The 22960-nt window shown below is 40.5% G+C and overlaps 2 protein-coding genes across 6 annotated transcripts in view; one reads left to right on the forward strand and one right to left on the reverse strand.

Moving 5' to 3' along the window:
- Positions 1-14468, forward strand: part of themis2 (thymocyte selection associated family member 2) — a 25839-nt gene extending 11371 nt beyond the window's left edge. For 3 of the 5 annotated variants that reach the window (XM_061674142.1, XM_061674141.1, XM_061674145.1), the window contains exons 4-7: positions 516-935; positions 1038-2146; positions 4584-4698; positions 13957-14468. In XM_061674142.1, the coding sequence (XP_061530126.1) occupies positions 516-935; positions 1038-2146; positions 4584-4698; positions 13957-14213 (1901 nt within the window). In that variant the 3' untranslated portion in view covers positions 14214-14468. Of the gene's footprint in view, positions 1-515; positions 936-1037; positions 2147-4583; positions 4699-8396; positions 8723-8770; positions 9258-13956 lie in introns of those variants that run through there. The other 2 variants (XM_061674146.1, XM_061674143.1) reach the window with 2 other exon arrangements.
- On the reverse strand, positions 9055-22960 carry rpa2 (replication protein A2). The gene is made up of 9 exons (XM_061674148.1): positions 22818-22960; positions 22563-22657; positions 21785-21886; positions 21095-21208; positions 20484-20558; positions 15682-15798; positions 13097-13228; positions 12924-13018; positions 9055-9267 (listed from the first exon to the last, which is right to left on the reverse strand). Exons 1-9 carry the CDS (start codon positions 22828-22830, stop codon positions 9180-9182), a joined length of 831 nt encoding a protein of 276 aa, XP_061530132.1. The 5' UTR covers positions 22831-22960; the 3' UTR covers positions 9055-9179.

Here is a 22960-nt window from a genome sequence, read left to right on the forward strand (position 1 = left end):
AGTGTGAATTGTTGTTTGTTTCTATGTGCCCTCCGATTGGCTGGCGACCAGTTCAGGGTGTACCCTGCCTCTCGCCCGAAGATAGCTGGGATAGGCTCCAGCACGCCCGCGACGAGGATAAGCGGAACGGTAGATGAATGGATGACTAAATTTATCAAATGCTATCATGCTAGCAGATAGGAAGTTAACATAATGTATAGCAAGAAAGCAACTTGAGTAGTCATGCCCTGGAGTCCAATACTATTTCAAGTAAAAAGGTTCACATCCTATCTCTGTACTTGAGTACTATTTCAAATGACAATTGATCAAATGCTAACATGCTAGCTGTTGGTATGATAACATATAACAAGACAGCAGATTAAGTAGCCATGCACTGTCGTCAAATATTATTTCAAGGGAGAATTGACAAAATGCTTACATGAGCAGTTTGTATGCGAACATATATCAATGCTCTTCCACATTCACGCAGTAAAAAAATTGCCTGTACATTTCATAAAGGTTGACTGGTTTTTCAGGCTTGTTGAAGGTGATCCCAGAGGAGACTCTGTACAGCACAGTGGAGGAACTAGTCAGGCTGAGGCCTGTGGGCTTAGAGTCCAGCCTCCCCGTCACCTTCACCAGCCGCTCCAAGGTGACGTTGGCCGACATCACGCTGGGGGCTGGAGCCGTCCTGACCTTGCTATCCGTGGCAGAAAAGGAGGAGCGGTGCCGCTGCCGCATCCACCTCGGCCCAGGCCAGGCGTCTGACGAGGTGGACGTGGCGCTGGGGACGCGCGGTGAGTTCTACGTGCACGAGGGCGAGGAGCGCTTCACCCCCAAGGAGATTGTAACATCGCCGCACCTACGCAGTCAACGCTTCCACTTTGACGACGACGCCATGTGCAAACGCACGCTCGTCCTCAGCCCCATCTACCAGATCTGCGGCGTCATGAGCAGTAAGAGCACTTTCCCAAACTCTTTTAAGGTTTCTAATTCGGGTCTTGAAGTGAAACCCTTCATGAGATGATCCAAACATGTCTTCTCTCTCATTTTGGCAGTGAGAAAGAACGTTTTGTGCTTCCCGTCCAGCTTGGCGGTGGATGTGGTGGACATCACCGACGCATGCGAGGACATCAACTTTGTGACCGCACTCAGCCTACTGGAGGTCCACTCCCAGCCAGATCAAACATTCCCCATGGTGGTGGAAGTCCTGGAGGGTCCTGAGACGCACTCTATGTTCAAGTGCAGTTGGCTCCCGCAGCTACAGAAGGGAACCCGGTTGATTTTCCACCAAAAGGCAACCTCGCACATGACTGTGATGTCCAGCTTGAAGAGCCACAAGGCGCTGCAGTACTTCCTGGTATCCAAGCAGTACGCGGGCCGCTTCCGCAGGCGTCCCCGGGGGTTCGACTCTGCGTACGAACTCTACGTGGCCTCCACCCAAACTCCGGGATTGAGGGTGTGCGCCACGAGGGACTGCGAGGAAGTGGAGGAGGAAGGCCTTCCCTGGCTCAGCGTCGGTGAGCGACTGGAAGTCGTCGGATGCCAAAAAGTCCAACTCCCGTGCAGCCAAGTGGATGCAGTCGTTTGCCACCGCCTTGGAGACGTGGACGAAGAAGGAGATGTGGATGAGGAAGGCAAACAGGAGGACCACATTTATCTGCCTTTGTACATGCAAGGCCACTTTGTGGAACTGCTGACTGACACCAAGAAGTACACGCTGGAGGAGCTGGGTGAGAAAGTGCTTCTGGATGTGAAAGCGGTGAGCCGAGACCCCGAGCTGGAGAGCGACCCTCTTGTCGAGTTCCCAGCTCTCCGAATAGAAGGGGGAATTCCGGAGCCCACCATCCAAGCCAGCTTCCTGCACACGCCGAACCGCTGCTTTGAGATTCCGGCCCAGAGGATCTGCATGACCGTGTACTGCACCCAGCAGCCTCTCCCGTGGCCCCAAAACCAGGCACCGAAGTGCACTGTTGACCGCGTTACAGAGGTGACGGACAGGTTCTTGCACCAATTTCTAAAAGAGACCTTTCCTCTTGTGATCCCTCCTCCCAGACCCCCAAAATGGAGCCTCTCGGCGCCGAAAACAAACAAAAGCCTCCTGACCAAAGACTTTGATAACATGACGTTCAGAAGTAGAAGAAGCTCCTCACCGTTGCCAGCTACTGTAAGTGGCATTTACAGTGCATCTGTAATGTTCACAGCACTTCACTTTTTTCACATTTTCTGTCAGGGGTTCTCAAACGTTTTATTTCCTCTAGTCGAACCTCACAATACTGTTCATTTTCAAAGCACGCGTAAGGCCTGATTTACTGAAGACAAACTTGAATTGCTCATGCAAACAGATGTGAACGCTACACTACCAACTGGGTGCACCCATGATTGCGTCTGCCAAAGCTCAAGATTGCTTTGCAGTTAATTTTGTGCAGTCTGGCAAGAGTATATGCAAATACATTGATTACATTGATAGAGCACGCACAATGTTTTAGTGGTGCCTTATGAGTTTAATTCATTCAGTGACCACGCTCATCACTCAAAACTCAAATCATCTTTCCCCATCTAAATGAATGGAAATGCCATTAATCCATTCCAGCCTCCCCCAAAAAACAACACAAATATTTGTAATGTTTTTTGAATGAAAAAAAATAGCAGTAAAATACTTTACTTACTTTATTATTTTTTTTAAAATACAGTAATGAAAAATAAAATGAAAAGAAAAAACATTTTTTGCCACAATTTTGTATATTCACTTCACACATTATTGGCATGCACAGTTTCACGATTCCCGCCATTTCAGAATCATCTTTATTTGCCAAGTATGTCCAAAACACACAGAAGGAATTTGTCTCCGGAAGTTGGAGCCGCTCTAGTACGACAACAGACAGTCAATTGACAGAGAACACTTTGGAGACATTGAGAAAAACAGTCACTGAGCAATAAAGGGTTACAAATTATCTGGTAATGCCGGTACAATTTTACTTATTATTATTTTTATTATTTTTTTGGACAATTTTGCAAAAAGATGCACTTAGAGCAGTTCGAATGACTAATCTCGCAATAGTCCGGTGCAATGACCATTGTGCAAAGGGCGCCGAGACTTCAAGGAGTGTATACAGTTTAAAGTGACGAGTAGCGCGATAATCTGGGACAATGTTGGTTGTGCAAATGTTGCAGATACTCCTTAATCAGTGTGCAAGTGGTGGAGATGCTATTCTGGCATGAGTGGCCAGTATTGGTCAACAACAGATATGCAAATAGTGCAGCGTGGCGAGCCTACTACAGTGAGTGTACGAATATAATTGGCTCAACAGAGATGTGACAACAGTCTCAAGACAAAATTGGCAGCATGTTCCAATGGAATTGCAAATTAGCTGTTTAAGAAATTGATTGCAAGAGGGAAGAAGCTGTTGGAATGTCTGCTAGTTCTAGTTTGCATTGATTGGTAGCGCCTACCTGAGGGAAGGAGCTGGAAGATCTGGTGTGGAGGGTCCGAGAGGATTTTGCACACTCATGTCTTAGTTCTGGCAGCGTGCAAGTCCTCAAGGGTGGGTTAGGGGGGTCCCGACAATCCTTTCAGCAGTTTTGATTGTCCGTTGCAGTCGGAGTTTGTCCTTTTTTGTAGCAGCACCAAACCAGACTGTGACGGAAGAACACAGGACTTATCTTCATTTAACACACTGTTAAATCTAAACTCCATTTTAGTCAACATCAGTTCAAATTTGACCTGAAACACGCACAAACACAAACATTGTAGCACTTGTACAAAGGAATGATATTTTTAAATATTTTAATTTTTGTGTAATTTGGGTCACTTTAGGAAAAGTCGTCAAATTTTAGGGTGAAAGACATTTAGGGACTTTTTTGTTGCTGTCAAATGGCAAAACAAGTCAAATTTGACCTGAACAGTATGTAAAGGTGAACACATTTAAATTTATTAAAACACACTTTTTTAAGGTCATTTTAAATCTATTTGGACACACATAACAAATTTCAAGCATAAAATAAATACAAAATACTAAATGTATTGCTTGAAACAGTCCCGAAAACTCGCTGTGTTTCCATCACATTTGCACAGGTTCCCAAAGAATACTGCACCTGTTAGATGAGTGAAAGAGAATAAAACAGCATAACAATATATATATATATATATATATATATATTTTGTCTAAGGTCAAATAGGACATCACATTGTCTGGTTTTATCCAAAAACGAGAGGCGTAAAACATTTTTTTTAAATTACACTTTTCTCTGAACATTGTTTAAAAACTTCTGTTATTATTATTATTTTTCATGGTCTCTGTATAATGCAGATTTTCCGCTATTGCAAGAGGGTCTGGAGCGTATCTCACGATGAATCGGGGTTCACTGTATTCTGTTTCACTGTTATAACCGGCCAACTTTCAGTCAAGTTGCAGCTACAACTTTACTGAAAATTTTACAAAATGTGGACAAAGTGAAGCGCTGCGAGTACTTTCCAGACACAACATGCGATCTCTGAGCGTGAGAACATCTGCCATCGGACGAACGCGACTTCCACATATCACCGCAGTAAAGCAGTCATGCATTAAAAACCCACAAGCAGCTGACTTCCTCTTTCCTCCCAGGCAACCATGAGCCATCAACCGCCGCCATTTGCACCCCGCAAGTCGGCAACGCCTCAGGGCTCAGCAGAGACAGCCAGGCCTAACACCGACGTGAGAGTGGGGACCAACATTAAAGGTGAGCCCCAAACACGGGAACCAACCTCACCACTCCATTCTAGTCAACTCAAACTAATCTATTCATATATTGCATTATTGCCGTTCATGACATTTACACCGTGCTTAAAATTTAAACAGCTAAACTTAACCCTGTGAAACCCAAATATAGCAACAAAAATATTTTAAAAAATCCCTTGTCAGATTTTGTAGGGGACCTATGAAGCAAAAATTAAAGGGTTTTTAAAATGGTTGTTTTCGGAACATATTGCAACGCCGGGCCATGCTGGGAGCAGAATTTCTGTATTTATACTCAGTGTTTGAACAAATAGTTTATTTGCAGTGATAGTCGCAGAAACAGTTCTTTTCCTCTGCAAAGCAAAGACGTCCAGTACACTTGCTGCAAAGGGTGTTGGTAGATCCTGCGTTGCAGTGTCCTGCAGCGCCTGCTGTTTATCTTTACTGGGAAACGGGCAATGAGGTCTTTGCGTACATCCAGTGGGGGGTGTGCAGATGATCTTTTGGCAGGGACCTCATGTGATGGACTTCCATCACCCGCTGGTCTCTTCGAAGCACTCAGGGGGCCCCTTGATTTCCGTCTGCATTTCTGGGCTCCTATTTCGTCAAGATGGTCGCCCTTTCTTTGGTGTGTTGAGCCAGCTTTGTTTTCATCAGGATGAGATGAGAGATGATGCTTGCTGTGCCTGAAACTATCGCCTCTTCAATATCTCCTTCTTTGAAATATGGAGAGCTTTGCAATCCCTCTTGTATAAGAGCAGAGGTGGGTAGAGTCGCCAAATATAGTATGCAAGTAAGAGTGCTCTTACTTTAGAATAATATGACTCAAGTAAAAGTAAAAAGTAGTCATCCAAATATTTACTTGAGTAAGAAAGTACTCAATGAAAAAACTACTCAGGTAATTTGTGAGTAACTTCCGACTTATTTTTTTTTTAAATCAGAGCATGAATATCAAATTTTATATATGTATATATATATATATATATATATATATATATATATATATATACTCTCCCATATATTGGGACTCCCATATATATATATATATATATATATGGGAGTCGACACACCTGCCACCATTTCAATTTTTAACTGCCCAAAAACCAACAATACATGCATTGGGCTCTACACAAACATGATTTGCTTTATTCACTTAAATGACTTCATGAAGAAGCTGTTTGCTGACCAGACTTAGTGATTGTGTGTGCTAATTTTGCCACATCCACTGCCAAAAGAACAAGAAAAACATCTGCAACTTACCGCAAGGTGTTTTCTCAAGTTAGAAGTGGGCTGAAATATATAAGATTGGGCAGTCACAATTGAAGAGCTGCATGACAAAGCTGTTGTTTTTTGGTCCGTAAACATACTCGCCCGGCTGTTTTTTTTTTCTTTTTCAAAAATGAGTCATTTTTATTGGCTCGCGAAGGCCACGTGCGCGGTCATGTGACTGCCTTGTGTCGTCTGATTGGTGAATTGGAGTCAAATGACAGTGTTCACGTTTGATTGGCGCAACGGGCGCCCTATGCGGACGTCGAAGATGGAGTCTAAAAAATAGACGCGCACATGCATGAATGGATAAATAAAAGTAGCGAACGGCATGTCGATCATTGTAATGGAGTAAAAGCATCGATCCTTCTGCACATAAATACTCAAGTAAATGTAAAAATTACAGTGCATTTAAAGTACTCTGACAAGTACAGTTTATGGAAATTGTACTTGAGTAAACGTAGCGCGTTACTACCCACCTCTGTATAGGAGCCAGGCGTTGATCACAACAAGGATGATGGTGTGCCAGAAAATGTAGGCATACCAGCGGTGGGATATCATGGGGAACTTGTACTTGGCTCCAAATGAGTCCGACATATCCACACCTTTGTGGTTTTGTCCCAACGTCGAATCTTGGCACCTTGGTACACATCCACGTCACAGAGAATGCCAGGGATTCCAGTTCATACCGACTGTACACTTTGAACCCCCGTGGGTGTGGCTTGCCTCGCATACATTGTTTTAAGCCACTGAATAAATATTGCTTAACATAAGTGAACAAAAACATTACAAGTTAATAAACACACAGACAACACAACAACAAAAAAACAGCTGCGCAGTCATGCAGGTTGGAGCATATAAAAATCCTTTTAAAGATTGAATATCTGTTTGATGTTGAATTTGTTAAAATTGTACTATATTTTACTTGCACACTGCTAAAATATTATTTTGTCTGAACGTTGAGTTGCACTATTCTAAGATTTTGAGCAGCCTCCTTTTCTCTCCCCCCGCCCCCAACGGAATCTATTTTGTTTCAGTAGGCTTTTCCCATTCAGGTCTCTTGGCCTCATTCTCACTACTTCATGAAAACAAAACTCTTAAAACTACAATATCACAGCCTTACACTAGTTAATTACCAATTCCCCCCCCCCAAAAAAAACTACATTCTGCAACTTATTTTCCCCTGCAGCAACAGCTCACAACGCATTGCTTAAGTAGTAACACGCACACAGCATTCCAGCATTCGTCTCTCAAACACCACACACAGACGTAAACATACACACACCAACACATCAGTAATCAGAAGACCGCACAATCAGCTCACACCAAGTCCTTTTTGGGAATAAGTTGAACACGTGTCTTGTCAGACAGATAGTCTTGTCTTCAGTCTCAAATACCTTTAAAGCTTTTTCGTCATTTGAATTGCTGTAAATCACTTGGTGTTACATTTTTTATTTATGAAAGGTGCTATATAAATACATTTGCTTTGATCATTTGACAGCATTGGAATGTTTGTTTCTATGTGCCCTGCGATTGGACGGCCACCGGTTCAGGGTGTACCCCGCTTCCCGCCCGAAGATAGCTGGGGTAGGCTCCAGCACGCCCGCGACCCTTGTGAGGAGAAGCAGTAAAGAAAATGGATGGATGGATGAAACAAGCATTGCTTCAAACAAAACTGTTAACACTGAGAGTGCAAACAAATCGTGGTTTTGAACTCAGTGTTGTGAATTGCGCATTTTCACAAAACCGATAATCTCACCCCTAACAGTAGGTAGTTAACATTTTGCGTTTCGCATTTGTTAATTTATTTATATCAGTGGAATTAACCATGAGTTTAACCAGAATTTTTATTTATCCAGCACCAAATAATAATAAGCCTTTGTTCATTTCAAATTTCCAATCATCAATTAAAAATACGCATTTTAAATTTTTTCCCAGACCAAATATCCACCAGTGAATCATTTCTCGAAACCTTGAAAAATTACAAATCATCTTACATTTCGCATGATTCCTCAATCACCTTAGGTCCCAGACCTATCATCTACACAGGGAATAGATGAGTAATAATTCTATATTTCAGGTATTTTCAATTTTCAACTTATCTTTGTTATCCCTCGTCTTTTGTTGTCATGACAAAAAAAAAGAAAGAACAAACAACAGCGCTGAGAGATCCAAATATAATGCTAATTCTGTCAATTTGGACTGGTTTTGGAGTGGGGGAGGACATTTTTTCTAATTCAAAGGGATCTATCAATTATACTTCACAGTTGCATACATTAACTTCTTAAGTGTGTATATGAATGTCTGGTGGTGACTGGAAATGAAATAACTAACTTAAGCGAAGCAGTGTTATCATTGGCAAGCGCGACTTCATTGCAGAAAAAATAACACAAAGAAACAGCAATGTTGGTTGCGTGTGTGTCTGTTTATCACCAGTTAAGTGCTGCTCTGTGTTTGGGGCCGCCGGGAGTCAGGCAGACGTCGAACGAGCTGGGTCCCCCTCCATCGATCACCACCATGAGTGCAAAAGCTGTCTGAGTCAACCCAAAATATGTAGCAGTTTTCCAAAAGAAACAATATTTGATTTCTTGCTGGATTGGTTTTAGCATATTTAATAAATTAAAGTTGAAGAATGTCAATATGTCTATTGCATTCCTTCCATTTTGTGTATTCAACCCTTGAAAGAAAAAGTTTGGGCGCGCTTGCTCTAAATTAACTGTCCACAGGTGTAAATGCCTGTTTGTTTGTGTTTGTGCCCTGTGATTGGGTGGCTATCAGTCATTCTATCGCTTTTTTCTTCTCCGGGCCAGATTGTGAGAACTCATCCGAGGACAGCTACGACGGCTACGAGAAAGTGGAGGACGTGTTGGCAGTGTCGCTGAAGAAAGCCCCGAAAAAAGTCACATTCTACTAGGCTAGATGGGGCTTTTTGTGCAAAACAGTACAGCGGTACCCTGACCTTCATAATCCCAAAACACCAAATAGTGTCATTTAGAGCATATATTTACAGAAAATAAAGAATTGTCAAAATAGCCATCTCATTTTTAAGAACCCTTGGTTTGTGTATTATAAATAAGACCAGAGTCAGAGGCTGACAATAGTATTTTATTTGAGGTGACAAAGAACTTGTTTCTTTTACAAACAAACAAACGAAAAAGAAGTTTTACATTTACAAATGAGCGCCTTCGGCATCATCCATTTGGACAAAGATGATGAGTACTACATGTCACAATCCGTTGACCTGAAGTGGTCTTCGTCGATTGTGGAGAAGATGTGACCCTCGTTGCTCAGGAATTCTACTGCTTGTCTGTATGATGACAAAAAGAAAATAATTAAAAAAAAAAATATATATATATATATATATATATATATTTTTTTTTTAAAAAAGCATTTTTGGAACGTCAAGTTAAACATTGGGTTGCAAAAGGGCGGAAAACATCCGTTAAATGTCTTTGGGGAATTCGGCTGGGAAATTTTGGAAATATTCCATGAAAATTAACTGGGAATTGAGGGTAATTTAATGGAAAGGTGTCACATTCAAGCATAAATAGCTGTATAGACATTTAGTTTTTGTCATAAACAGACATCCATGCAAAATAGATACATAGCCCACATGTGAGGGCTGTACACTCATTTTTTTCCACTTTACTCTAGAGGTGGACTATCCAAAGGTTTTGCTCATAATGCTCAAATTTTGGCTTGCAACATAAAGCAAAAAAACAAAATGAACAATTGACCAACCAACATCTTGTAACTGCAAAAACTGGTAGATTATGCTCCTATGTCAGCACTGTACCCCTGTCCTTGCATTAATCTGGCAATTTGAAGAGCTAAGCTTCAATTCTGTAAATTCTTGGTTTATTACTATTAATTTCCATGAAAAGTTTCCAACTTTAAAAATTCTCAGAAAATGTAGAACCCTAGTTTAACCATTATCACATCATCTTTCACTCGTGTCTGACCTGCAGCGCCTTTCGGAGAAACTTTAGGGAAGTAAAACACAGATAGTTATTCACTTAAAATTTGTGTACAAAAAAGATAAAATAATAATCAGCTCGAGGTGGTCACGCTTCAAGGGAAGTACATCAAGCATAAAAATGATGCAACTCCTGCCCTCCATGCAAACGCACAAACACTAAACGTACTCTTTTTTAAAAATGTGATATGCTTGTTTTAAAATTTTATTATTCTAATACTTTTTTCCACGTAGACATTGTAATTTTCTTAGACGTGGAACCTAAGATGTCAAAAGATGCCGCTGGAGCCCTGTCTAAATAGTAAAGCTGTACCGAGTCATTGTTGTTATTGTATGTATGTTGAAGTGATAGACTGTATCTCAAACTTTCAATGTCGGGGAAGAGCCTAATTCCACACGGGTTGTGAATGGAAGTTACGAGAGTCTTCGGTGCGTGTACACATTCACTTCCGGTAGATGTTTTCCATGAATGGGTAATGTTATAACATGAATTTGAAATTATACTGAAGTGTTTGGGGTTCATAGCCTGCGCTAAGTTTATAGTTTAAACTGTTAATATACTGTAGAAATACAAAATTACTTAAGATGCTCCCTCTGCCTAGAAATGGTGCTGTGCAGTAGATGCTGGGGCTTGTTCTGTCCATCACGGACCTGTTAATAATGTATAAAATTAGACTTTACACCGATCTGATCGGCTTGAACAGAATCGGACGATAATTAGCATTTTATGGCGATCGCCTGATTGGTTTTAATGTCATAATTCGCCGATCCGATCAATGACGTCATTGATCGTCTCCGCAAAGACATTTACTTCACGTCGCAGTGTACAGTATATATGAATCCAAAAGCTAGTTTATTTTTAGCCTTGTCGCGTGTCTTTTGATGTAGTACTGTAAATATCTGACCGCCAATAAAGTTTTTTTATTTAATTTATTTTTTTTATTTTTTTTTTATAAACGTCGGCGGTGTGGGACCCAACACATCTGAGATAGACAACATGCAATGCCCGGGTCAGATGACAAGACATATTTGGTCTTTCACGATTGCACTATTTCAGACTACTGCAATAAAACCTTGTATTCCGATACCACTGCATCCCATCTTTTACGATCACTGGGCTTTATCTTGTCAACTCAAACACGATCGGATACACTCTTTATCATGACGATAACAACAATGGATCGCGCCGTTGGTATTATAAGAACAAAATTTGGGCTTCCAGCTCATAAAACCCACAAAATCAGGAATTCAAAAAATTAAAATACTGTGAAGAAATCCCCATTTACTTCACATTTTTTGTAGAGAGAGGGAAAAAGAAAAAAAAAAGAAATTAGGGTCACATTAAATCAATCAAAATATGGTACTTTTAAAATGACATGTTAATCTTCAATACTTGGTTGGGAATCCCTTTGCTTTAATCACTGCCTCACTGCGCCGTGGCATTGAGGCAATCAGCCTGTGGCACTGCCTGGGACTTATGGAAGCCCAGATTTCCTTGATGCTTGCTGTCAGTTCCTCTTTGTTTTTGGGTCTAATGCCCCTCATTTTCCTCTTGATAATACCCCATCGATTCTCAATGGGGTTTAGATCCGGCGAGTTGGCTGGCCAGTTAAGCACTGTGATGGCATGGGCATCAAACCAGATTTTGGTGCTTCTGGCGGTATGGGCAGGGGCCAGGTCCTGCTGGAAGATTAAATCTGCATCTCCTTACAGATCCTCAGCAGAAGGAATCATGAAGTCCTCAAAAATATTATGGCAGACCGTTGCAGTGACCTTGGATTTAAGAAAGCTTAGTTTACCAACACCTGCACTGGACATTGCACCCACAATCATGACTGACTGTGGATATTTCACACTTGACTTCAAGCAGCTTGGGTTCTGTTCTTCACCCGTCTTCTTCCAAACCCTTGGACCTTGATTCCCGAATGAAAGGCCCACTTTACTTTCACGGTAAAAGAGGACCTTGGACCACTGGCCACAGTCCTTCTTCTCATTGGCCCAGTTGAGACTCATCCTATGTTGACTCAGATTCAGAAGTGGCTTGACCCGAGGAACCCGACAGTTGTAGCCCATCTCCCGGATGCGTCTGAATGTGGTGGTCTTTGAAGCTGTGACTCCTGCCTCATTCCACTCTTTCTGGATCTCTGCTAGATTTTGTAATCTTCTCTGTTTGATAATCCGCTCAAACCCACGGTCGTCTCTTTTGCTGTTGCAACTTCTCCAAGCCACACTTTGTCCTTCCATTGATATGCTTGGACACAGCACTCTGTGAACAGCCAGCTTCCTTAGGTATGAACTTTCGTGGCTTCCCCGTCCTATGGAGGGTGTCAATGATGGTCTTCTGGCCAGTTGTCAAGTCTGCAGTCTTCCGCATATTGAACTCAACTGAGACAATTGAACCAAACTGAAGCAATTTAATGACACCTGGGGAAACCTATGCAGGTGCTTTGAGTTAAGTAGAGGATTAGTGTGTGACACTAAGTTTAAAACATGTATGGCCTGCAAAATTTGGGCTGACTTCTTCAAAATATTCTAATTTTTTTGAATTCCTGATTTTGTGGGTTTCATGAGCTAGAAGCCCAAATTATGTAAAAAAAAAAATAAACAAATAAATATTTGAAATTGTTTAAATTGTGGGCCCTGAATCTATAATCTATGAAAGTTTAACTTTTTGAATGGAAATATGGAAATAAATAACATTTTTCATGATATTCAAATTTTTTCGAAAGGGTCTGTATAATACAGTCATTTAAATAGACACATTGCTCCATCTTGTGATCAGATCGGTTATCGTTTTTTTCAACTCGCTGATCGGCGATTGGCCCCAAAAATCCTGATCCTGTAAAGCCTATATAAAATGTAAGAAAATATGTAGTTGAGTAAATACTTTTTGTGGCAATACAGTTTTAAATTTGGAGGGGAAAAAAACTTACATTTATGCTCAATGTGTGTTTTAAAATCCAATGTCAGTGTAAATGTGTGCTTACTTGATGGCCATCATACTAAGGCCGGACAGTCTCGTCTTCAGCTCCTGAAGACCGATGCCTTGTGGATCCGGACAGCCTTTGATCAGACTCAGCACCTTGACGTACCCAATGAAAGTAGAATGCGTTACACGGGGTCACGTTTGGGTGAGGTCATTGCACGTAAGCGGTCCTACCTGGTTCTGATTGCTGCTTAAGCCGTTGTTGGCCATGTTGCGTGCGCCCATGTAGCCCGTGTCCGTGACGCCGGCAGCCGCAGGCCGCGACATGGACGGCGCGTAGCTACTCATTCCCAGGCTTGCCTGGACCTGAAGACAACATGCGCCAACGTTAGCATTTTAGTAGGGCTGGGTGAAATGGCGTTAAAATTCAATCTCCTGTTTTTTGTTTTATTTTAAACAAAAACCTGGTTTCCAATGATAATCGATTTTCCCAGAAAAGCAAATGGCATATTCAAGAAGTTTTCCATTTCGGATTTTTCCCAACTTTTTGGCATTTGCTTTATCCTGAAACCAAACACAGGCTTTTAAACTGTTGTTCACCAGCATTAACTGTATAAACTTCCAAAGAAATAGTTGTATTTTTCTTTACATACAGTGAAAATAAAAGGGCTTGCTCTTAGAAAAATGTCCGTTTATATGGAATCCGTAATACAGGTGCATTTAAATAAAACATTTGCAGATGATAATATAGCATTTTTTTCAAGTACTGAAGCCACTAAGAAATACAAACTTTTTGATTTTTTGGGTATGAGATAAGGCGGTGGGGGGTGTCAGGTTGACCCAAAAACTCGATTAATCTATTTCTCACACAGCCCTACATTTTTGGGTCAATAAAGAATAGGAGGGTATTTTTTGTCGTTCCATAAAATTTCAAATACAGTGGAACCCCGATTTACAAACGCCCAAATGTTCGAACTATTCCATTTATGAACTACAGACCATACAAAAATATTGCCCGATGGGCGAACCCTGTCGCAGTGGGCGAACGTTTCATTCATGCCTTTTGCGCCCGGCGGTGCGCCCACTGTGTGCAGGTGGATCGCGCTCAGCCGCTCCAGCGTCGCGACCTGCTCCCAAGTACAGTACAGTATGGAAGTCCACAAATTCCACTGTTGTGGAAATAAAAAAGGACATTTTTGTTGCTGCTGACATGGCCAAGGGAGTGAAGTATCTTCGAAAGGACCGAGAGAAACTTCTGGACCAAGTTGAAAAGCTGTTCCTTGTTTGGCTAAATGAGAAACAGCTACAGCAGCGAGTGATAGCATTTCCTCGACTATTTGCAAGAAGGTGAGGCACTTGCATGCTGACATGTTGTCAAGAAAGATGACACTGCAAGCCAAGAAGTCAAGGTAAAGTGGAGATCATTGTTTATTTTTCATAACTGTGGTAACCCGTTTGTTCAAGTTGAGGGGTTTTGTGATTTCCGACTTGCTTTGAACGCCCACACGGACTCATGACACTGTTTGTGTGGCTCAGCAGGGAAGCTGCATTTGAATGAGGAGGACAGTTCCACTTGTTAACTTGGTCAATAGAGATCTTTGCTCGATCACCCATTGTCATGTTTGAAATACAGTACGGTATAGCGTGATATTGTGTTCAAAGTGTAGAAACTTTCACTAAAACAGCCAACAACAATTATTCTTGTTGACATTATTTCTTGTGGGAAAATTCTGTTCCATACACAAAACCTCGTTCGTAAACTGGAATCCATTCCACTGGAATCCATGAGCAAAATACGGCAACATACTTGTGTGAATTATAGTTGTCCTGAGACAAAATGTAACTAGGTGCAGTGATTCCTAAATAGTATTTAAAATACTAAATAGCGTTTGAGCAGCCCCCCAAAAAGTTTTTCTCATGTCCCTCTTCATCAGTGATCTATTTATTCATGACCAACTTAGATATCAAAAATGGCAGATAAAATAAGTATCAAATCCGCTTTTTTTGTACCATTTTGCTGATTTGTCTTCCATATTAGTTAACACTTTTTTTTTAATCAGTCATACTTTAAATTGTAGTAATTAATGCTCTGAAGTTGTCTTTCAACAAACATGCAACCCAGCTACTAAAACCTTTTTAGCCATCTAGGAGAAAAAAGTTAGCTGCATGACTCAGCAGAAATTACATCATCAAGCTAAATGGAGTGAGTTACTCAAACTAAAGACGTCAATGTTTTCTTTCTTCTTTTTAGCATATCAGCTCACACAGCTAGCATGTACGCTTGAGCAAAAACTCAACAGTAGCATTGATTTGCAACACTGTTAGTGGAATTAGAGTAATACCAACATTAAATTAGTATCAAGTCAAATGTAACTTTCTTAACTGTAAATGATTTGTTTTGCATTATTTTCTCAATATTTTTAAGGTTTTCGAGTATCTGTAACAGCGTTGCGCCAAACCCTGCATTATATGACATCATTAGCCAGATAGCATAATTGCCCAAGTCATTTTTAACTCACCGTCACAAAACCAATAAAAAATACTAGACGTGCAACAATTAATCGATTATCGATTTAACCGACTACTATTTTGATAATCGTTTAGAGACCTCGTTTAACTTAAAATTCCAATCCAATCGATCCAACTTTGTTCAATCACTTTAAAGGCACAGACAAAGCAATAAGTGCATAACACATACTGGAAAAATAAAAATATCAATTGGTCCATTTTTCTTTTTTTCATGTTAATGGTTAAATTGTCCAGCAAATCTGTAATCAGCCTTGAGCATTATGTGGGCTTTTTGTTGGTAGTTTCCTCACCGAGGTCTGAGGCTTGCCGAGCGCCATGTGCGCCTGCACCACCTCCAGCATGTGCGACGTGATCTCGTTCATGTCCCCCAGGGGCCTGACGCTGAATGCCACCACCGACCTGTGATTCTGTGCACGCACGCACGCACACACACACACACACACACACAGACACACACGGAAACACATCTACACTTAGGCTACTACACACAAGGGGTGAAACAGTTCATAAAATCTCTGGTTCGGTTTGGAAGTCGGTTTTGTGTCACAGTTTTCTGTTTAGTCCGGTAAACGTCGACTCTCAGGAAAATCAATTACCGTAATTTCTCGTGTATAATGCGCACCCATGTATAATACAAACCCCAAAGTTGACCTCAAAATTCTGGAAAACCCTTCTACCCATGTATAATGCATTTTTTTCAATGCATGATTTTGCTTCTACCCATATGATCACAACATGAAGTATTATCTGTATTGTAAATTTTTTCCTAAGAATTCTGAAGTTAAACACTTTATATGAACACGTAATCCTTTTTTTAAAATTGACTTGCTCTTATCTTGAAACTCACAGCCCTACTTTTATTTAGTAAATTAGAAAACACACAGTTGTGCTCATATGTTTGATTAACCAGGCAGAATTTGTAAGATGGGTTCAAGTCTTTAAAGAAAACATGAAGGACCAGGTGAAATTTTTATGGGATTAAAATTAAACAGTCAAGCATTTCAGAAAACCATTATCATTAAACAAAACATAACCATAAAGAAATTCATGATGGTTGTTGTTCAGTCATCAGTCATATTTATAAAAAAAAAACATTTCACAAATTCTGCTAGTTTTGCTAGTTCTGCTGTTGCCATTCATACAACAGTAAATCATGGCTTCCTGCAAACTTATCAAATCAACTTTGTGTTCAATTAAACAAGCCCTGATTTCACACTAGGTACATTTGTGACAAAATCGAGACAAGATCATTATACTTTTTAAATGATATTTTTGTTGGTTTTCCATGACGTTTCTCTAATTGCAAATACATGCCGTAGCTCCACAGTTTGGCGAAAACAGATTTAATCATTACTCTCCTAAATAAAAGCTCAGGTTGTTAAATAAGTCTTGTATGATGCACATAGACTGACATGTTTCATAATTCATATCCAATATGGGTAGAGGAATAATTATTACTATTATTTTTACTTTTTTTTTTAACCAGATGATAATCATACATGAATGAGCTCAACTCATGCATAAAGTTCACTCTATAAACCATCTCTTCATTCATAGGACATGGACACTAACTCTCATATTTTTGGCTCCAAACACTACCACAATAGATATGAATTATATGAAAACAGATGTGCTTCCAAATCAGGTAAACGGTGTAGGAATTACAAGAGTTTGTGGATAAGCCTCCCACTTCTTAAGGGGGCAGGCTAGCCTTGCTGCTAGGTTTGGGTACTGAAATCTGTACTTTGTTTTGGTAACAACGCAGCGGACTTGCGGTCACGAGTGTGAGACAGCACAATCCAAATCCGGTCGGTCGTCACGGCTATTTGTAGTCATTTTGATTTCTTGTACACGTGTCAAAATCTGTAAAAAGTTATTTTGAAATGCATTTAATAGTTATCTTAAATGTGAGATTATTTCTGAAGGACACTGCCCGATCAAGACTGGAGTGAAACGAGCAAGTGCTGTAATACAGGACAAACCTCTTCGAGTGACGTAATTGAACCATGCATATCTTGTAAATAAAATATTTTAATTTGATATTTCTTGTTTTAAATATAAAATCCATTAACAAGCGTCATATAAGGCACTGATATTTAAGAATTGGAAGGAGATACGAAAAGTAACATTGAATTCTGATTGGCAATTGTGAAGGAGGAACCATTCATTTTCAGTTCTTTATTTATAACAATTTCAAAATGGTAGAGGTACATGTGCAGACATTCCTGGAAGTAAATTTGTAAAATAAGGTGCAAATGGATCTACAAATATTTCTAAATTAATATAAAATGCACATCTATAGGTGGAAAATATGAACTGCAGTTCCTCATTGTCTGAATCCTAGAGCATGTCCTTTGGGATTTTCCACATTACATATTGGTGAAAGGGGGCCTTGGGGGAATTGTCTGTTGTTCTCTCCGGGGTCACGAAGGTCATGTGCTGTCCGGATGTCATTCCACATTTGTCTGGCTCTGCCTAAAACTCTCTCGTCCAAGATGGTGTCCAAGAGGTTTGTCACGTGCCTTCAGTTATGGCAGACACCATTCTGTTGATCAGGGCCTGCAGAGTTGGAGGACCTCCTCCAGATGTCTTGTGGCAGACGTCAAAACATGGAGCTGGGCTCACATCGCAGAAATTTCTTTATGACAACACGTGATGAATCTTAAGTCAGTCTGTCATCCATCTCCTGTAAAGCAAGACATTATGGTGATTAGACTTTGTGTTTGTGAAATCGGCTTTCCATTGTTAAAAATAATGTATCTATTCTTTCTGACGTCCACATAAAAGCCATTTAAACATTTATAAAAATCCCTCATACCCATCAACAAAAATTAATGAATACAGTACGGTATCTTTTTTTCGGTTTTCATTCTTGTACACATACATTTACACTCAGGGGTGTTAAATATTTGTCACGGGCCACATCGTAGATAACATTTTCCCTCAGATGGCCGTTATGACTGGAAATAAGTGTTTAATTGGATCATCATATTATATACATGCACAACAAATTGATGGATAACTCGTTTTAAAAGCAGAAGTCAAGGACAATAGTATGCTGACCTAAGTTACTGTAAAAATAGGTTTGGTAAATAAAAAATGCTTTTGCAACGGCTCAACATTTATTATTATTATTATTTTTTTTTTAAATGACAATTTGGAAGTTTTGGTACAATTTTAGCATGAATCATGGTAGTTGACAAATTGCTTTCATCTGTGATTTACAGTTTCTAACACGTGCTTGTGTGTAATGCACGTGTACAAATCACGAGCCTATAATACAGCGCGTAGCTCACCTCCCAGAGATGTACTCGGCCAGGGGTCACCGATAGCCGTGCTCTCCTCATTGCTGTGAAGAACAAAGGATATAAATTCACCGGACATTGCCTCTGTACTACAATGTGCTTTTATCAAAGCTCGTTCTAGCTAAAAGGGGGCTAATAATAAAATGTAACATTCGTGATAATAACTAACGATAATGTCTCGAGATAGTTTGCCACTTATATTCAATATGACAACATTTGTTTATTTTTACTTACCAGTGAACAAGATGTGATGAAAATGGCAAAGTGGCTGCTACAAGATGACCACGCTAAAGCCAGCCGGTGACATGCGCGTGCACTCCTGCGAGGGTCGTAGATTCGGCCAGAGGGGAGGGGGAGGCGGTGGGATGAGTGAAGTGAGGCTACATTCAAATCTGGCGAGCAGTTTCAACACTACACACTGCACCATTAATTCTTCGTTCCAAAATGTTTTCCCCAATCTGGAATAATTTTGATCTTTTGATGCCAAATAAGGTACATCTTTTTCTTCTTTGGGCATTGTTTACTGTTATTTTTTAAATCAAATATTGTTGGTGGCGGCAGGGCGGCCGACTAGTGAGAGCGTCTGCCTCACAGTTCTGAGGACCGGGGTTCAATCCCCGGCCCCTCCTGTGTGGAGTTTGCATTTTCTCCCCGTGTCTGTGTGGGTTTTCTCCAGGCACTCCGGTTTCCTCCCACATCCCCAAAACATGCATGGTAGGTTAACTGAAGACTCTAAATTGCCCATAGGTGTAAATGTGAGTGCCAATGGTTGCTTGTTTATGTGTGCCCTGCGATTGGCTGGCAACCAGTTCAGGATGTACCCCATCTCCTGCCCGATGATGGCTGGGATAGGCTCCAGCACTCTCCGGGACTCTTATGAGGATAAGCAGCTCAGAAAATGGATGAGGGATAGATAGATAGATGATAATGAATTTATTTTGTCAAAAAATGATATTTCTTTTTTAAAAGGGGAGTGCGATTTCCAACAACCGCCCCGCCCTCTTCTGATGGCCTTGGTCAAGAACAATATAGCCTATTTCAATTATGATGATAATTTCAGATTTACATTTATATATATATATATATATATATATATATATATTTCTGTGGAAAATATCCCTTACATATGGTAAATTTAATACACGTTTGCAGCAATATCCAAATTAGGTTAGCATCTGATTACTAAAAATTATATTGTGTAAGCAATTGACATTTAATTACCTTTATTGTTCATTTTGTACTTAGCAGCAAGCCCGTTCCAATGAAGCCATGAGTTTAATTTCTGGGTGTACCGTTATCATTGCTCTTCTTTATTTCAGGGTAAGGTCCATTTCTGGTTCTATGGTTATCTGCACACTTTTCTATGTCACACTTTCCTATATTACAGTGAGTTTAATTGCCAGCCCGGTTTGATTTTTAAAACTCGTCTAAACCCCTTTTTATTCCTTGGCTTTCAACTCGCCATGACACTCTGCCATTGTTTTCGTGTCTTCAAGTTTGCTCTTCATTATTTTATATATTTTGTTTTATTTTAGTGTACAGCACTTCATTCCAGATGTGGTTGTCTTTAAAAGAGCTATATAAATGAAGTTGATTTCTCAGTAATCATCACCTTTTAATCATAGCACTTTCCCATGGTGCTGTAAGGTCCATTTATTGTCTATGTATAGTTTGATCTTGATACTAACTTTTTTTTTTGTTAAGGCAAAAATATTTCCATAAAACTTGGGTTGAACCAAATTGCCCCACATTTGATTTTGGCAAATCCAATGAAGATGGGCACTCACCTGAAAGGAGCGCATGTTTCCTGATACTTTGACGTATGTGCCAGGGGGTAGCACGGAGCCGTCCACGCTGGGGTCCTTGAAACAAGAGACAAAAGTTCCAGTGCTTCACTTCTATTGACTTTTTCACTATGACATCACATGTACTTCCGGGAGGCAAAAACTATAATTGCAGCACTAGTAAACAAACATGACTTCTGATCATGGGCGTACGACAGTGTATTAGGTCACTTAGTGAGGGGGGGGGGGGGGGGGGGGAACAAGACGTGATTTAAAGCTGTAATGACGAAACTTAAAGTCAATAGGACGCCTTTTAAAGTTATTACATTTAAATGATCATAATAATTACTTATAAAAAAATGATTAAAACTAGGTCAGAATATTTTTCCATTTTCGTCGACTAAAACCGGACTAAACTATTACATATTCAAATGACTCAAATGTGACTAAGATGAATAAGCATGCTTGTCCAAAAGACAAACTAAAATTAAAATGGCTGCCAAAAACAACACTGCTGCCACCTATAAGTACCTTGGAGCCTACTGTTTACAAAGATTATAAAAAGGTCCATTGTGCTTTTACATACATTGTCTCCAGTCAAATGGAGTTAATACCTCAGTGTCGACCCACTGCTTCACGTCCATGGGGGCACACGTCATGTCGTCCACCTTGTACTGGATGTTGGTCATGGATTTGTTTGTACTCCTAATGATTCCCAACAGGGTCACCTGCATTAGTAAACAGCCTTTTCAATTTTCAAGAGAATAATTTAAAGGAGACATGAAAAAATTACTTCTCAATTGCTTATATTACAAATAATTGGGTCTCTTGAGTGCCTGCATCAAGTGTGAAATTACATAACCAAGTAAATGTTTCAAGTCCACATCCAAAAGTGCGTGTGTGAGCGAGCCCTTATGAATTTTGCTGAAGTGTGATGTCACAATTAATTTACATAACTACTTAGAAACAAATTAACATAATGCTTCCCCCACACAGAGTTTCTCCAACTGCCCATGACTTCACAGTCAGGCTCGGTGAAGATCCACACACTGAGTGTCATTTGGCGGCTTGGTGATGAAGCGCTGCCTCCGCAAGTGAAAAAAACCCTCAACCTAGTCTTTATGGGGACTCGCTTTTACTATTCACTCTGAGCTGCTTGACACCAAGTAGCTACTCGCTTAGTTGCAACGCCCAGGCGCCAACAGTCATCATGGTAACACAAGTTGATCGTCCTCATTGTAGGGGGACAGGGTGAGCAGAAATTGATTGCTGAAATTAGGCAAAAATGTTACATGTCACCTCACCTGGGCCACTTCCACTTCACCAATTTTAAAGGCTTCGTCCGACTGGGTGGCGGACATCAGCTGGGATACAGTGCAGGGGATGATCTGTGAGGCTCTGGTCCTCTGCAACAAACACACAGACACGCATACCCTTAACAGGACAACATCCATAGCATACGCCAGTGATTCCCAACCACTGTGCCGTGTGAGATCATCTGGTGTGCTGTGGGAAATCCTCCAATTTCACTTAATTGGTCAGATTTTTTAAATCTGCTACTAATTATGTATGTCTGTTCACCTACCTATGCTGGCGACATAAAGTGAAAGGAAATCACTTTGAAATGTTCAAACTGTACATAATGTTACAGTGGTGTATTTTAACTTTTTTTTTAATGCAGTGCATTTGTTAAGTACAGCTCAGTTGTATTTAATTTATGTGCAACACATGCATTTTATCTATCAGAACGGGTAGGTTTAAAAAAAAAAAAAAAAAATCACTTTTATGTGAAACACATTTTAATTTAATCCTTAAATTATTGCTTTTTTTTATGTTCCTATATTTAAATGGTGTAATAATGCTAAAACTGAACATAATTTTACAGTGGTTTACAATAATATTAAAACATGAACTGTATTTCTATTCATTTCAATAGTAAAAGATGTTCAAAATTTCCCAGCTTAACGTTCCATGGAAAATTATTGGACATTTCAGAATCAGAATTTGTATTTGTCTTTGCAGAGTAGCACAACGAGAGTTTTCCAGCCCTTTGCAGCCATTCACGGGTCAAAATTCACTTACCCCTTTCTTCTCTCCTCCCTGGGACAAGGACGGGGAGGCAAAGCCGCCGGGAGACTGAGTGTAGCCACTAGCCATACTCGAGTCATTGTATCCTCCTAAGGAGAAGCACAGTGTCAGCCATGTAAGTTTACATGAGCGCGAGAGAGGGAACAGATGGAGTCGGCTAGGCTAACTGAGGCGACGTCACAACGAGCCAAATGTCAAGCGCCGCTACCGTTAGCAACAGCCCGAAAGCGGCCGGGGTATTCGACTCACCCTGGTTCCACATTTTTATTCGAATGAGCGTCGGTTGGTATTGGTTTTGAAATGGGGACGACAGTGACAAGAGCAGCAAACAAGCGACACTCCTTCTTCCTAGAGTGTCTCGCGCGCGGTCGGTTCAAGTCAGCGCGCATGCG

This window comes from Phycodurus eques, chromosome 4 (assembly GCF_024500275.1).
Source record: "Phycodurus eques isolate BA_2022a chromosome 4, UOR_Pequ_1.1, whole genome shotgun sequence".
In the NCBI taxonomy this organism is placed as follows: domain Eukaryota; kingdom Metazoa; phylum Chordata; class Actinopteri; order Syngnathiformes; family Syngnathidae; genus Phycodurus; species Phycodurus eques.

Excerpts from the sequence above, each read along its gene's own strand:
- rpa2 (XM_061674148.1), bottom strand. Across the intron at positions 20,559-21,094 it reads AGCAGTGGGTCGACACTGAG|GACCCCAGCGTGGACGGCTC; the intron begins GTATTAACTCCA and ends TCTTGTTTCAAG. Across the intron at positions 13,229-15,681 it reads TCGGCAAGCCTCAGACCTCG|GTCCAGGCAAGCCTGGGAAT; the intron begins GTGAGGAAACTA and ends TGTTGTCTTCAG.